At 41.2% G+C, this 15952-nt stretch overlaps 1 protein-coding gene across 1 annotated transcript in view; it reads left to right on the top strand.

Moving 5' to 3' along the window:
* Positions 1–15952, top strand: part of KIAA0368 (KIAA0368 ortholog) — a gene marked incomplete at its 5' end in the record, with an annotated part of 45263 nt that overhangs the window by 17123 nt on the left and 12188 nt on the right. Inside the window, 14 exon segments of the mRNA XM_010296692.1 lie at positions 1755–1920; positions 2313–2485; positions 2982–3083; positions 4613–4736; positions 5721–5866; positions 6969–7023; positions 7812–7926; positions 8865–8930; positions 9181–9298; positions 11469–11636; positions 12366–12445; positions 13232–13337; positions 14645–14692; positions 15614–15735. Coding sequence (XP_010294994.1) covers positions 1755–1920; positions 2313–2485; positions 2982–3083; positions 4613–4736; positions 5721–5866; positions 6969–7023; positions 7812–7926; positions 8865–8930; positions 9181–9298; positions 11469–11636; positions 12366–12445; positions 13232–13337; positions 14645–14692; positions 15614–15735 — 1589 coding nt within the window.

Genomic DNA, 15952 nt, shown 5'->3' with positions numbered 1-15952 from the left:
CAGTTTACTGATTCTGTATTCATGAGCAACTAGAGGCACCTGTGGAACTAAGAAAATGTTTAACTTGTTAAATGTTTAACTTCCACACCACCCCCCACGCCCACCCTGAGCCATAGCAGCCTCCTGGCTCCCTATCACCTCAGGTCTTGTCCTGCCAGCAGCCTTTGCTGGGTGAGGGCTGGCTTCTTCTCTCCCACCCCACATGGACTGCTCAGCAGCCCTCCACTGCTGTATTGCTGCACAGTGGATTTTCCTGCTTTCCCTCCTCCAGCAGCTCCTTGCCTTTCCCATTATCCTGTCTCTGCATTTTGCCACTATGAGCGTGGAGAAGGACTCCTGAAAACAAATTGGGTAGGTTTCTGTGCTGGTGTGTCTTGAATCTTGAAAGGGGGAGAAAGGTTTTTTAGGTTACATTTCCCCAAGACATTTTTATATCAGTCCCTCCGAAGGACCTAATGGGCCACCATTTTACATTGCAGGTAACGGTCTCAAATGCTGACAAGAAGTGCTGATCGCTTTATGCCGTAATTAACAAACATTTATTTTGAATCTGTGAAAATTGTGTCTGTGAACCAAAGCCATGTCATTGCCCAGTTTTATGTAGGGTGCAGCACAGACAGGTCCCAGCCCCACCACCGCTGCTTTCTGCCCCAGTCACCCATGAAGCCAAGGCTGACCTTCGCAGAACTTGGCTGAGAACAAAGAGGGATATGAACCCTGAAACAAAAAAAAAGGGAGCGGGGGTGTTCCCGTGCATTTTTGAGTTTAAGTCAGTTAGAGCTCTGGTTTGCTGCGATTGTACAAAACCAGTTGCATCAGTACAGCTAGGAGTAGTGGTGATCTCCAGTGGCTCAGTAAGGACTGCCATGTAAATGGATAGCTGGAGTGGAAGGTGGGGGAAGGACCCATCTTCAGCTGGCTCTGTTGCTGTGAGATCACAACAAGGAGCAGTCCCTGGTGCCCCAGCTAGGTTGAGGATCCCGTCCTGGCAGCACAGTTGCACTAATGCAACTTTTTCCAGGGTGATAAAGAACAGATACATGAACTAACCTGAGTTTAAGCCTTTTCTTTTAATTAAGGTAGCATTTAAATCTCACAGCCAATATTTCTGCACAAAATCCTTTTGTTTAGAAGTCACCTATGGGAATAAGCACCATCATTAGATAGTCTCAGCACCAGATCAGCATTGGAGAAATTAATGTTCTTGACATTTAATTGTAATAATTAGGTTGAACCATGTAGAGGCATGGCCTTCAGTGTTCCAATAGGCCAAGTGTGTTCTCCCTTCTTAGAGATGCAAATCTAGAGTAATTCCCCTTTACTGCTGTTTACCAAAGAGGATATTTTGTCCCCTTAATCTGAGTGTGTCCAGTTTTTAAGTAGAGACAGTACAGTATTATGTTCATTCACCTTCACAAGTCTGTACTTGGAAATCAGATGAGTTGGTTTTTTTAAATTATTTTCTTTCCATAGATACCAAGGAGTAGACTTTAGGAACATGAATGCTGTTGATAAATTCTTAATCAGTCCTCCTAAGCCTCTTCTAAGTTTTGTTAATTTGTCTTAAAGGACTCCATACGTCAGAGAGCACTAGCAATATTAAACTCTCTGTTGTTGCATTTTGTGTTAGAACTCTGCATTCTTCAGGATGCCTTCTCAACGGCTTGTCCACATGTGTTTTTAAACCACTGCTTTGTGCAAAGTGTTACTTACTTTGAAAATGAGATTTTCTGCACTGTTGGTGTTGTCTGTAGAGCCCGGAGGTCCAACATGGATCCTTGTTGGCTTTGGGATTTACAGTAGGAAGGTACTTGGCCAAAGGGAAAATCAGAACAATGGAGCTACATGGCATAGAACAGCCAAACACTGCAGTCATGCCGGAACAAGAACAGCTCATAAAGTCGACGACAGAGACAATAGGTAACTTCCTGCCTAAGACTTTGCTGCATGTAACAGTTGTTTTTTCAACCACCGGAGGCTGAGGACTTTTCTGAGATACTCAGCCCATAGATGCTGTAATGTTGAGTTCACTTTCTGTGACAGAATTTACAGCCTGTAAAAATGTCATCTGATCAGATGTATGGACGTACCCGTTTCAACAAGAATTAGGTGCACTTAGCTCATAGACCAACATAGCACAATAAGCACAATGCCACTGCCTAGACAGTGTCTCCTTTCACATAATACTTTGTACTAGCTGTAGAGGAGATAAACGCTTTGCTTCTTTGCATGGGTAAAATACAAGTGCCTGCCTGCCCACTGCTAAATAATAATACGAAATCCAAGTCATCCTGATTTGCTTTTTTCTGTAGGTTCTTTTCTGGACAGCACCTCTCCCTTCCTCGTGGTGGCTGCTTGTACAGCTCTTGGGGAGATTGGCAGGAATGGCCCCTTGCCAATCCCCAGCGAAGGAACAGGATTTACAAAGCTGCAACTTGTTGAAAGCTTACTGGCCCGAATCCCTTCCAGCAAGGAAACAAATAAGGCAAGATTTTGTAGTGTTGCTGTGATTCTTGTTCATTTCTGGAATGCCCTGTCCCCAAGTTTATGTATTACCTGCCAAATTCAGCCTTGTTTTTTTAAAGGAATTAGGTTTATTATTGGCTTTAGTGAGTCAGCATTAGGCTAAGGGTTTTCAGAATTAGGCTGAGGGTTTTTCCAGTGTTGCCTAGCAGTTTATTGCTTGTGCTTTCTAGAGTCATAAGTAGGAGCTTAAGGGACGAAAACTATGAATGACCGTAATTTTAATTGAAGAAAAATGGGACTATCTTCTTTTACCTGGAAATAATCCTCAAAGGTAACAGGACATTTGATCTGGGTTTTGGAAGAGAGGTGCACTGATTGATCTCGTAAGTCACTTGCATGTCTAACTTCTGGTACTTTAAGTGAAATTTCAGCAAGGGTGAGAAAGAGTGGGTTTAAAATGTGTCTTCTGGACAGGGAGGTTATGTGATGGTGTTGTTTTTTTGTTTGTATTTAAGATGAAGGAACGAGCAATACAAACATTAGGTTACTTCCCAGTGGGAGATGAAGATTTTCCCCACCAGAAGCTACTGTTGCAAGGTTTAATGGATTCTGTGGAGGTGAGGCACTATCAGTGTATTATTCTTTATACTGCAGTGAGTATTTCTATTTGAATGCTTTTTATATTCTCTAGAGCCAGGTTTATAAGGGGAGCTGTCTTTTTGAAATAGTGCCTCTGGGTTTTTTTAAAACTGCCTTGAAATAGAAAGCAGAGGTCAGTTTGGCATTGTAAAATGCTGTATGCCACAGTTTAAAAACTTGCCAGTTGAGGTCTCTGCTGCAGTCTCTGAGACCAATATATGTTCCCCTTCAGAAGGACTACGTGTATGTGCAAAATATTAAGAGCTTATAGTAATGCAGCCATAGGTCTGTACTTTGGCCTTCAGAAGTACCCTAAAAGTAGATAATATAAATACACCTTCTTTTTCATCTGATTACCATCAGCTGATACAAGTCACTTGAATTAGTAGCTTTGTTTATAGGAATATATGCATCTGTTGTCAGTCTGAATGCATCTGTGTAGTGCATTGCCTTCTTTCACAGTACTTCAGAGCTGCTATACATACTGCAATAGGCCAGGCAGCAGAAGTAAATAGTCAAGGAGCTTTTTTAGTGTCCTTCATTTACAGCTTGTTTTACCTTTCTTCTGTGTTCATTCTGACATAGTATTCAGCATTGTAGAAGCAGCTATTGAGTATCAGACAGGCTGGCTTTGCCAAATCCTCCAATCTGATATGATCAAACAAGCAAGAATAGTAAGAACATTGTGTACACAAACACAGAACGATGTTTCTAAGTGCCATGTTTATCTCCTGTAACTGCTTAGGAACATCACAGCGTCCTTCACAAAATGTGTACTTGAAAAAAAACAATTTATCTTAGATTGCAGGAAGCAAAGGGCTTACTTCTCCAAATACCTGAGCATTTTGTGCTTGCAGAGAGTAAGGAAAGCAATCGAGAAGATACTCAGCAGGTACCTTCAGAAATCAGTTCTTACAACTCAAGATCCATCATAAATAATGACAAAAAAGTGGCAGACTTCTGCACATTCTGTTCCTGAGAGCTTAGAGAATAGTGCAAAGAGGAGAGAGAAGCAAAGCAAAGTATTGGCTGAATTCTTTTAATGTGAAAAATAAATGTGTGCATCTCTTAGAGACGGTCAACGTCTGGATGGAATTACAGGAGAATCTTTTACTACTGGATACTATAACAAAGCCACAGTAATTTTTGGTAATGACTGGTGGTCTTGTTTTAACTTTGTTTTGTTTTCATCCTCTCTCCAGTTCTTTCTGTTTACTAAGTTAAACTTTTGCAGAGACTAGCAAATGCTTTGTAGGAGATATGCTTTAAAATGTCAAATTTTAACTCTTACCATTTGTTTTGGAGAGTTTAACATCGTCTCAGGTTCCATCAATTTAAGTGGGTCTGAAGTGCCACATAGACTCAGAAGCTCACCAAAAGAGTGATCTTATTGCAAATTGGTACTGAGAATTGGGGTTGGGAGAGAGTTGGGTTTTGTGGAGTAAGTGCCAGAAGTTTTGTGTTTGTTATACTAGTACTGTCAGTGAGACTCTGGTGTGTTTTTCAGGCCAAACAAATAGAACTGCAATTCACCGTTGGTGAAGCTATTACCAGTGCTGCTGTAGGAACCAGCTCGGTGGTCGCACGTGATGCGTGGACAGTCACAGAGGAGGAATATATCCCTCCTTCAGGTAGACTTTCCTAATACGGGGGCTGGGTTGAGGAAAATAAAATCTCACAGTTCTGGACTAACACTGGACTCCGTAACTTTATTTCTGTGGTGTTTGACTTACAACAGTAGAAGAAAGAGACATATTGTGTTTGTTGATACACTGCTCGGTGTTCTGCAATGCTGATAATATACAAGTCATTTCACCTTTTCAAGTTCACCTGCTTAGAGGGTAGAAGACTTTACTTCCTGTGCTGTTTAAATAGCTTCTTGATGAAATCTAATTCATTGCCACTTGACACTGCATTTCTTTATTTTTTCATTTTGGTTTACCGTGTTGGGTTAGTTTCACGTTTCGCATGCACAAACCTTTTAAAATAGCATTTTGAAGCCTGCATTGGAAAACAGATTATAAAATCAAATTGCAAGTCTTTTTCCAACAACTTGGAGTGATACAATTAAGTGACATTTACATGCAGTAACTGCAGAAATTTTCTTTAAGGACTTAGATCCTGTACCTATTGAAATATAAGTATGGCAAAATGCTAGCTTCAAAACAGGTAGCTGTAAATATGAGCCTCAGACCTGCAAACAGGTGTTTCAATGTTGTGAGAGTGGTTTTACATCTCTAGTGTACACAAAGCTGAGCATGTACAGAATGAGGTAGAAACCAACCCCTGCCACTGGCCCAGAAATTTTGAGTCCTATCAAAAAAACAGTAGTGCACTGAGTCTTACGCAGTATGAGTGGTACCTCTTCCCGGCCACAGGCTCTGAAGCACTTTTGTGAAGGATTAGGAGGGCTCTGTTCAGTGTTTCTATTAGGAGAAATACTTTCCCAGTGACTCCAGTGAAGGCCGTTCCTAAATAAGCAGAGATGAAGGTGTCACCTGAATACTCAGGGGCTGATGAGGTTTTTCATTGCTACTGCACACTATATTGAAATTAAAAATGGGTGTGGCTGATTCGCAAAGCTCCTTCACCCCACTTTTCTTTTTTTCATATAGATTTGAAAGTGAATGATGTGGTTCCCTGGGTCCTAGACTTTATTTTGAACAAGCACATTATCAGCCCCAACCCACACGTTAGGCAGGCAGCTTGCATCTGGCTTCTGTCAATGGTGAAGAAGCTGAGCACACACAAAGCAATTAAGGTAAGAAGTATGCCCTTTCCTAACACTGGCTCCTTGTCCCTATTTTTGCTTCTCACCTCTTTTCTGTCCCTTCCTACCCCTTCACTTCCATTGCCTCTTTTCCCGCAGTGCTGCTGCAGTCCTTATTGAGGTCTTTTTGAGACATGGTTTATCTTCTGTTACTAGGGGAACATAGTAACTCTCAGATGAGAGAGGCTGTTTGGCACCTTTGTAAACATCTGACTTGCACTCAAGTCAGAGTGAGCTTAGTGTAAATCGCTGTTGTAAGATGGAGTAGCAGTACATCTTCCCTTGGGAAGAAGAGGTTGGTGTCTGTACAGTTTCTAGGATTTATTTTTGTAAAATATTAAAAGGAGGTCTAGGAGGGGAAGAAGGGGGAGGACTAGTGGAATTCCTGGACTCATTTGTTTCACAACTTTGCTACCTAGGAGCAGTTACGATGTGCTTCATATACTGTGTATTTTTGGTGCACTTTGATGAAAACCTTATATTTAGGGTGCTTGTCTGTAATGAGAGAATGTGAAAGGTCCTATACAAGGTCTTAATAAAGCATTCCCAACCAAAATGTCCTCTGTCTGCATAGAAGTACTACAGACTTTGATGAGACCATGTAACCTTTTTGCGCTCCCCAAGTAATGATAAAGAGCTTTGGGGCAACAGGTGCTTTGCAAATGTAAGCTGCTACATGTAAAACCTTGCCGCACATAACACTTGTCTGAACAGTGGACCTTGTGGGAGGTGGCAAAATCCACTAGTTTGGGTGTGCAGAAAAGACGTCCTTGTACAGAGGATGGCCCTATCTGGCTGCAAGCCAGTTTTATGACACATTGCTGCCATGTATTAGACAAGGAGAATAAAATACATAGTTTACTAATGGCGTGGTAGCTGTAAAAAGATGCTGGATGAGTAACCGTTATCTTCTGCGAATGTCAGTCAGGCTCCTGCTTACCATCTGGAAAGGAGGGCAGTTCTTGTCATAGGTGTAGCTCAAATAGGCCATTGATACAGTAGTCTCTGTTCATCTGTTATGAACTTGCCTTGAGACCAGACAAGGCATCCAAAACTTGACATAAAAATAATGTACTTTTTTCTCTTCTTACAGTCTCATCTCAAGGATATTCAAAGTGCATTTGTATCAATTCTGTCAGATAGTGATGGTAAGTACTATTACATTTTAAGAGTTGTGTCTTTTGATGGGTTTTAACAGAACAGAAGGAATTTTTGAACAGGCAGAAAGTCACAGCCTGTCTGTCAGTCAGCATTAAAAGATGACTGTAGCAACATCCCATTTTGTGATGTAATAGGAATTACTTATTTTCTAGGCGTCGCATGTAGAGATGAGAAGCACAGCTTTTTTCTGTGCTTTGCTAACCAAGCACAAATCTTTTTCTGCATTTGCCCCTTCAGACTGTGATAACAGAAACTGTTCAGTCATGCTGCTTCAGCTCTGCTTTGGGCAGCAGGATGTGTATCACAGAGTTCTGCACTGACAGGAACTCTAAGCCCTCTTTAAGCTAGCAGATTTTGGCTTATAGGTCTACCCATAGCAGCTAGTGGAAAGGGTGGCATCTGGCAGCCTATCCAAAGCTCACTGACATTGAAGAGAGTATTACCATTAACTTTGCTGGACTTCAGGGGCCAACAGTGTGTCAAAATACTGATGGTTCTTGGAACTCTCTCTGCTATTTCAAAACCTGCAGTGACAATATTGACATGAAGATGTCACCTAATTTGATGGGGGATGTGCCTTCAGAACAAATTGCTGCTTCAGAATGCAAAGCTTGTGTCTTGCCAGACTAGATCTACTCTAAAATGGAGACTTGTGAACTGCCACACAGAGCTCCGTTTGCTAGATTATAATTTTGGTTGAATCTTCTTTATTAAATTTGTGTGTTAACTTAATTACATGCTTATCTTTAATTTTACTTTGTAAAATCTCTTGCAGAGCTTAGTCAAGATGTTGCTTCAAAAGGTCTTGGGCTGATATATGAACTAGGAAGTGAACAGGATCAGCAAGAGTTAGTCACCACACTTGTTGACACCCTTATGACTGGGAAAAGGTACAGTGAGCTCAGAACACAGTGAGAGAGTACTCTGAGCTGTGTCTGATGGGAGCAAAACTGTGCCTCTCTTGTGTGTGACAAGAGATGTTTTGTGGGCAAGGTCAAGCCAATATCTGTATATTCCCAGTGGGTCAAACTGGGACATTTCTTAATTCAACTTTGAGTTTGTTGTGAATTAAGTTGTTCTGTTTTTTGTTCCGTCCAACAAAGCTTCAAAATAATTTAGTCCTGATTCAAGCAGTTCAAATCAGTTGGGGTTTGGTTAGTTTTCCTACTTGCTGCATTGTGTAATTGCAAAGGACAATGACCTCATGCAGCAACCATGCACAATGTGCATGTTGCAGAATTGGGGACTTGCTTGTGCCTGAAATGTACCTGTTGCTGTTATTAATGGTCACTTGTCAGCTTCAGTGTGCAAAATGCTGGTCTTACAGGACTCCTGGCTAGTAATTATGTTGGTCAGTGCTGGAAATGCTCTTTAACAGCTTACTCCTGTCTAATGTGGTGTGGCCACTGTGAATGGCAAAAACCTAGGTTGTGAGTATGGGGATATAGTGGTGGTAAACAGGAAGAGATCAGATGAATGGAAGTGGGATTTTTTAATTTTGAAGTAGAGGTTTGCTGTTCATTATATGGCTTGTGTCTGAGCAGAAATAAAAAGCCATCATTCAGTGTTTTGACTTTTTACCTGCTCACTGTACAGCAAAACCCTCACTTCCTGCAGCATGTCCTTAACATTACACATGATACAGGTTAATGAGATTCCTTGCAATGTGTGGCTTTGCACACCTTTATGTTTTTCGGGGGACTGGAACGGGAAGAATGGGAAGTTACTGAGTTAATAAAGCAAAAAAAATTAACTTGTTCTGTTAGCATGCAGTGTCCATTCAAGGGTAGAGTTTGGTAAAGCTAATGCTGGACCCCTTTTCTAACAGAGCCAAACATGAGATGACTGGAGAAACTGTGGTGTTTCAGGGTGGCCTGAGCAAAACCCCAGATGGGTAAGTTTACTGACAGTCTCAATGACAGACACACAAAGTGCTGAAACAGCATTCCCTTGCTTATAAATCTGCTTCCTGAGCTTTTTGTTCCTTCTTGTTCTCTAAGTTACCATAACTGTTTTCCTGTAGTACAGATAGGGTATTCACTTCTCTCTGTCTGCTTTAGACTGTGATTTGACTATAGCTTTAGCTGTTGTGGCATTTGTGTAGCTAAAAATAGTGACAGTGATTTCCCTTCTGCTTTCCAAAGTCAAGGCCTTTCTACCTACAAGGAGCTTTGTTCACTGGCTAGTGATCTCAATCAACCAGACCTGGTATACAAATTCATGAATCTGGCCAACCATCATGCCATGTGGAATTCTCGGAAGGTAATTTGCCTCTTTCATACCACTTCCATTCCCACTGTGAACTCTGCAAAAAATAACTGCACTTCTCTAGCTCTGGTTATGTAACCTGTGGATAACTGCATGTGGCGGCCCTTTGTTAATGCTTTGGTATCAGGTCCAATGCAAATTTACCAGCCTGAGAAACAAATTTAGTATTACTTGAAATCCTTACAACAAAACATCAGTATCACAGGGTTCATATCATCCTACATTCCCCTCTGAACCAACTGTGATCCTTTCCTTCTACTTTTGAGTGTGCTTAGAGGCCAGGTCTTGATGGGTTCAAACAGTGAGATAATACTTTCAAAACTGGATGAATTTTCAGACACTAGAGAAAGTGACCTTTGTTATGTAAAAAGGCAGAGCAAAAAGTATTCAGCAACAAGTTACTAAAAAGCCAGTTAAGAATTCAACAGTTTAATCGCTGTTGTCAAAAGTATCCTTTTTTAAGTCAAGTCTTGATATTTTAAAGCTACTGGTACATTTAGCAAAGCCAAAATACTAATTGATCCACTTCCTGCCAAAAAAGGTGGCATGATAAATTTGAAGATTTAAGTATACTTTTCAGAACTTTGACTTGGGGGCTTTTTCACTGGCTTTACGTAAGTCTGGAAAAATTTGTTTTGTCCTTGAGAGCGGGCAGAGCACTTTTTGTGTGCTTTCATCCAGAAGACCCAGGTAGCTGCATCTACTGTATTGCATCTTTTGTGCTCTTTCATGCATCCTACCTGAAGTTTTGAGTCTCTGACAGCACCACTTAGTGCAAAAAACAAGCCCAAGCACTAACTTTCATGCAGAGTTTGACAAGTCAGCACGTCTCTCAAGACTTCTCTCTCTTTGCAGTGAGACTTCAGAAGCACAGGAGCATAGTTAGGTTCATAGAATCTAACTATGAAAAATCATAGAAGTTTGGGTTGGAAGGAACCTTTTAAGATTGTCTGGTCCAACTCCTCTGCAATGAGCTGGGACATCTTCAACTAGATCAGGTTGCTCAGAGCCCCATCCAACCTGACCTGGAATGTTTCCAGGGATGAGGCATCTACCACCTCTCTGGGCAACCTGTGCCAGGGTTTCACCACTCTCATTGTGAAAAATTTCTGCCTTACATTTAGTCTAAATCTGCCCTTTTTTAGTTTAAAAGTTCCTGACCCTTGTGGAATTTCACCAACCAGGATGAGTCAAGAAAAACCACTCAGCAACTGTAGGTTGAGATTTGGCATTTAAGGAATTTGCAGAATCATTTCAGTTGAAGAATCATTTCATCTGGAAGTCTGTACTCCAAACCTCCACGCAAGAGCTAAGCAGAGCAAGCTCTTGAGGGCCTTGCACATAAGTCCTCCCTCTTCCATATACCTTCTGCAACCTCTTGCGCCTTACAGCAGTGGTCCTAACTGAGAGTGTGTCTTTATTAATCTTCCTTTTCTAGACTAACCCAGACAGCATATCCTGTCCTGTGAAATCCCTAGGGTGGGGTTTTGAGTGGCAGCTTTTGATACTGCAAGTTAGGAAACATGAAGTTATTAGAGGCAGTCTCTGCACTGCCTGTATTGAGCAATTTCTTTTTACTTTTCTTTTTGCAGCATCGGTTCCACTGTGTTAGAATTGACAGTGGAATTGGCAGTGTTGGAGAAAAAAAGGACTATGGAAGAATACTGGAGTTTAGTAAATATGACAGATGCAAAATTATAATCCCCAGAAATTTCAGGTTGTAGATCTAAGGTAGAGTTGGTTTAGTTTTTCAGAGCCTGAGTTATTCTGGTTCTTCTAAATGCAGCAGAGTTGTAGTGAAGCAGTGGCCCACCCTCACCATTTTTTCAAAGAAAGAATCTTTTTTGGAAGAACATATTTAAATCTTCATAGTTTTCATTCTCCACCACCACTTTTGCAAGTTTAGTCAATTGGTATCTTGAAGGCTGGAGAGGAGGAAGTTTTGAAGTAGTATGTTGTCTGCTGAGCATGATTGTATGCTTGAGCTCACTGCGGTATTGTAGCACTGATGGGGAGCTAATTCTGGTACCATTCTAGTCCTTTTGATTTGGTCTAAATCTAAACCGTGTCAGTCACCTTTGCCACTGACTGTGGTGTGCCTGGGAGCAATAATTGAGTGAGTGACCCGCTTGTTTCAACAAATACTCTTTTGACATCATTTCAGGGAGCAGCTTTTGGTTTCAATGTGATAGCTGCCAAGGCTGGAGAGCAGCTGGCTCCATTTTTGCCCCAGCTTCTTCCCCGGCTTTACCGTTACCAGTTTGATCCCAACCTGGGCATTCGACAGGCAATGATGAGCATCTGGAATGCCTTGGTCACTGACAAGTCGATGGTGAGTGAGCAGCAAAGTGCAGAGTGGTGGGTTTGCTGCTAGCCAGCAGCATCTCAGAGATCCTCATGAGACAGTTGTGTCTTGTGAAAGGAACGGCTGTGCAGAAAGGGGTGGGGTCCTAAAGAGAAATAGGTGCTTGAATCCATGGATGAGATGGAGGTTTTGCACTGCCTCTTACATGTGAAAGGGTATCACAGACCTTTTTTGTTCAGCCAGTGTTAAAGTTTATGATTTACTTTACCTAAAGTGGAGGTTTTCCACACTTCGATATTTCTTTGATACTGCTTATGAGAAGCTGTTCAGGGATCTTTGTGGCCTAAGATGCCTTTCCTAGGGCAAAAGCGTCTAAATATGGTTCCTCAGTTTTTAGAAGCCCACGGGAAGAGGCTGTTCCATCAGTTTGAGGGTAACTCCTCCCAGACAAGTTTCAGCAATAAGTGATTTTTGGTGCCGCATCTAAACAGTGAAGTTGACAAAGGGCTGAGGGACTTGCCTGTGCTTGTCGCCTCTGTCACAGTGTTAAGTCCTGAAGCAGTGCAGAGAAAGGCATGTCTAAAGCCAAGTCCAAGTAAGTTTGCATGGGCTTAGCTCTGTCAAGCCTTAGTTCATCTGCTGTTGCTGAAAGCAGGTTGTATTGTCCAAAAGGACTTTTTTTTTTTCCCCAGAGTTACAGGACAAGGATGCATGGTCCATGCTTGTTTCATGATTTTTCCTTTTTTTTTATAATAGGTTGATAAGTACATGAAGGAAATTCTTGAGGATTTGATCAGTAACCTAACCAGCAGTCTGTGGAGGATCAGGGAATCCAGGTATTGCTAGAAAAAGTAACAGATTTTTTTTGAACTCTCTTCTTTTCTCTTCTTCACCATAAACTCGTTAATGTGAAGAAGTTGAGGGGGCAAAGAGGACATGTCGTTTCATCAGAATAGAGCCCAGTCTTGCAGTCTGCACTTGAAGCGTGATGCAATCGTGAAGCTATTTGCTTCATTCAGCCTGAAATTTTTATTGTGTGCAGCTTGTGTATGATATTAAACAACGTTCTTTGAAGGAGGAGTTTTCTGGTCACAAAGTTCTTGCCTGTCCTTGGACCTGAAATACTGCTTAATGTTAGAAAATCTTGGCAGTCTGGCTATATATGTACTGGCAGCAGGATGCCAGTTGGTATAGCATTTTTAATAAACTGCTTTTTGTTGCTTTTTGTTTTTAATGGTTTGTAGTTATGCTGTACTGAAAACTTCCATTTTAATTTCAATTCCAGACTTCAGACCATTTTGGTTTGTTTTTATCCTGTACATACAGAGAAGAAATCTGAAACAATTTTGTAACTGGAGTGTTTGCAATAACGATTTTCACCACAGCAGCCCTTCGCACTTGCTATCACCTGTTTCAGATTTCACCTGACTGGCTGAACATTTTTTTTGTCTGTTAAAGGAGGTGTTCTTATGACAGAGTAGATTTAGGGTTTGGGGAAAATAAGGAATGTGAAACAGTTCTCAGTTTTTTTAACCATTTGCTTATATTTATACACATATCTGTATATTCACCTATATCAAATAAGTACACCATGTGAAGGAAATAAAATTCCTTGTTTGCAGCTGTCTGGCACTGAATGACTTACTAAGAGGAAGACCTTTGGATGACATTATAGACAAGCTTCCAGAGATCTGGGAAATCCTATTCAGAGTGCAAGATGACATTAAGGTAATGGAACTGGTAATTGAACAGGAATCTTCAGCAGAAAGTACAGTGATCAAGCTCTGAGATGTTTAAAGAGATTCTCTGAGAAGTCAGGCTGAAGCCAATGGGAGTTTTGGGTATTAAGCAGACTAGAAATTCAGGTCCCTTGCAGTTCAAATTTCCATGCCACCTTGAAAATTCTTTCTGTATGTTTCTCATGTTTTGGCGTGTTGGTTTTCATTCCTACTGTGCTTATTCTTGATGGCTCAACATTTTTCGTGCATATAAAAGAATCCCTAAGTATTTGCTTAACTCTCAAGTATAGAAACATTTATTTTGGGCTGCTTGTGTGCTTAAACGACTTGCATATATGACAACAGAGTCCTCGGGTCCTTACAGGTTTGAGCTGTGTTCTCTCTGGATCCAGATTCCTCTGCTCAAGATGAAGCAAGGCTGAGCTGTTTTCCGAAGTACCAGGAAGTCACTTCCATACTAGTAGATTTAGTGTGTTCAGAAATGTTCCTGGCACTGAAACCAACTGAGCAGTTTTACCTCAGTGCTAATGAGCTACATTAGCCTACAAAATAGAGCAGCTGCCTGCAAACTGCCTTTTGGGAAGGGTCTAATTCCTGAATTTTATGTGGAAATGGTTTGGGAAGGTCTACTTGTTGCAGGCCAGATTTTTTCCAAGAATGTCCTAAGACATTGCCAGTCTGGGTGATTGCGTTTCAGTACCCAGGAATATTGCTAGATACTGCTTAATTCATCAACACAATTAAAGTTAAAGGGTCTAGTTGTTGGTGGTGTCACATGCCACCAGAGCTGCACAGATTTTACTGTTTGCTTTTAGTTCATCTTTCTCTAGTCGTGGATGTTTGGTTGAGTAAAGCGTTACTAAGCAAAAGGCAATATATTGAGGAGGGACTAAAGCATACCCAAAGCACCACATACTTCTTTTTGCAGTAGAAGATTCCGTTGGTTTTGGGGGGCTTGGTTTTGGGTTTTATTGTTTGTTTGGAATTTTATTGTTTGGGGGTGTGTTGTGTGGTGGTGTTTTTTTCAAGGACAACCAGTAAAATAAAATCACAGAGACAAATGTGAACAGAAGCACAAAGAACCTGGTGGTGTCAGGGAGGATTGTTGATGTATTTGTCACTGAGTAGACCATATACTCAGATGGACCAAAGCCAAAATTTCTTTGAAAGGATTTATATTAAATATTAGCTATGAATATAGCCTTGTCAGTGCTAGTGTTATACTTATCAATTAATATGAATAGTTCTGTAGAAGATCTTTAAATAGTAACAATGGATTGTTGACTTCTTTTTTAGGAGACTGTGCGAAAGGCAGCAGAACTAGCGCTAAAAACTTTAAGCAAGGTAAAACTTTAGTTTCATCATTTGCACATGGAGATGTAATCACTCACTATCATATCTGCAGGAGTGACCTGTTTACCATAGACTGTTGTCTTGAAAAGATGTCTAGTATAAGGTGCAGTTGTGATAAATAGAACAGCTCCCTAGAAAGCAATCATCATATGCTTGACCACATACTCTTCTGTACTTCTGTTGATGCTGGTGAAGTTCTGCTGCTTGAGGCTAATGCGATGTTAAGTTCTATAAAACGAAAGGAGGGATATAATGAACTGTTTTTTTCCCTCTGATGTCCTTTTTTTCCCCACTTGGGGGTGGGATTTCAGGAAACTTCCTGTAACTTCCAACAGTTGACCAAGCCAAACTGATGTAGTTGACCAAGCCCAGTGGAATCTCACTGGTATGAAACAAAATAATCCAGTCTGGACTTCACTCTCTAGTACTGTTATGGACACAAGATTTTTTGGGTGTAGTACACATATCACTTAATATTTTGTTTGGTATTCCTCTAAAAAAAGTCACATTGGTGGAAATGGAAATGGATCTTAAGAGCTGTGTTTGAAATCACAACCTTCACAATGCATGCAGCATGACATTTCAGTGGCACAAGTGGTGATCTGGTCCCAAAACACTGTTGCAGTTGCAGAGTTCATTTGGTCCATCTCTTCATCCAGATGCAGATCAAGGCCTGCTGAGCTCTGAATTGCCTTTTATGAAAGCTGACAGTACCCGAAAATCCTTTTAGGGATGTGGCTTAGGGATTAAGTACGTCCTGGAGAGCAGAATGAAGGTGTAACAGAGCCTGAGTTTGGCTGTAAGCTGTTGCTCTAGTTGCTGTTGCCTTCTCTCTGATGGAGGAGGTGCTTTAATGTAATCTGAACAGGAGGTTTGTATATGCTTGCAACACTGATTGTCGCCTGTCCCCAGGTCTGTGTGAAAATGTGTGATCCCTCTAAAGGAGCAGCAGGTCAGAAGACAATAGCTGTACTGCTCCCTTGCCTCCTAGACAAAGGAATAGTAAGCACAGTTGCTGAAGTCCGATCTCTCAGGTTAGTTTTGCATTATGTAAGTTCTCTGGGGATTGCGTCATGATTTGTCCCAAAGAGACCCAGCTTATTCACCTGAGTTGCAGAGAGTTCTTTGCATTTGAAGTGACAAGTTTCTGCCCCAGACAGCCTTCCAGCTGTGTCCTTTTCTCACTGAGCTCAAACAGCAGCCCCAGGTACTCTACCTATCTTTTGGGAGTATCTGGCCTCTCTGCAAAGG

This window comes from Phaethon lepturus, unplaced genomic scaffold, assembly GCF_000687285.1.
Source record: "Phaethon lepturus isolate BGI_N335 unplaced genomic scaffold, ASM68728v1 scaffold5891, whole genome shotgun sequence".
Classification (NCBI taxonomy): domain Eukaryota; kingdom Metazoa; phylum Chordata; class Aves; order Phaethontiformes; family Phaethontidae; genus Phaethon; species Phaethon lepturus.
This window is presented reverse-complemented; position numbering and strand designations above follow the sequence as displayed.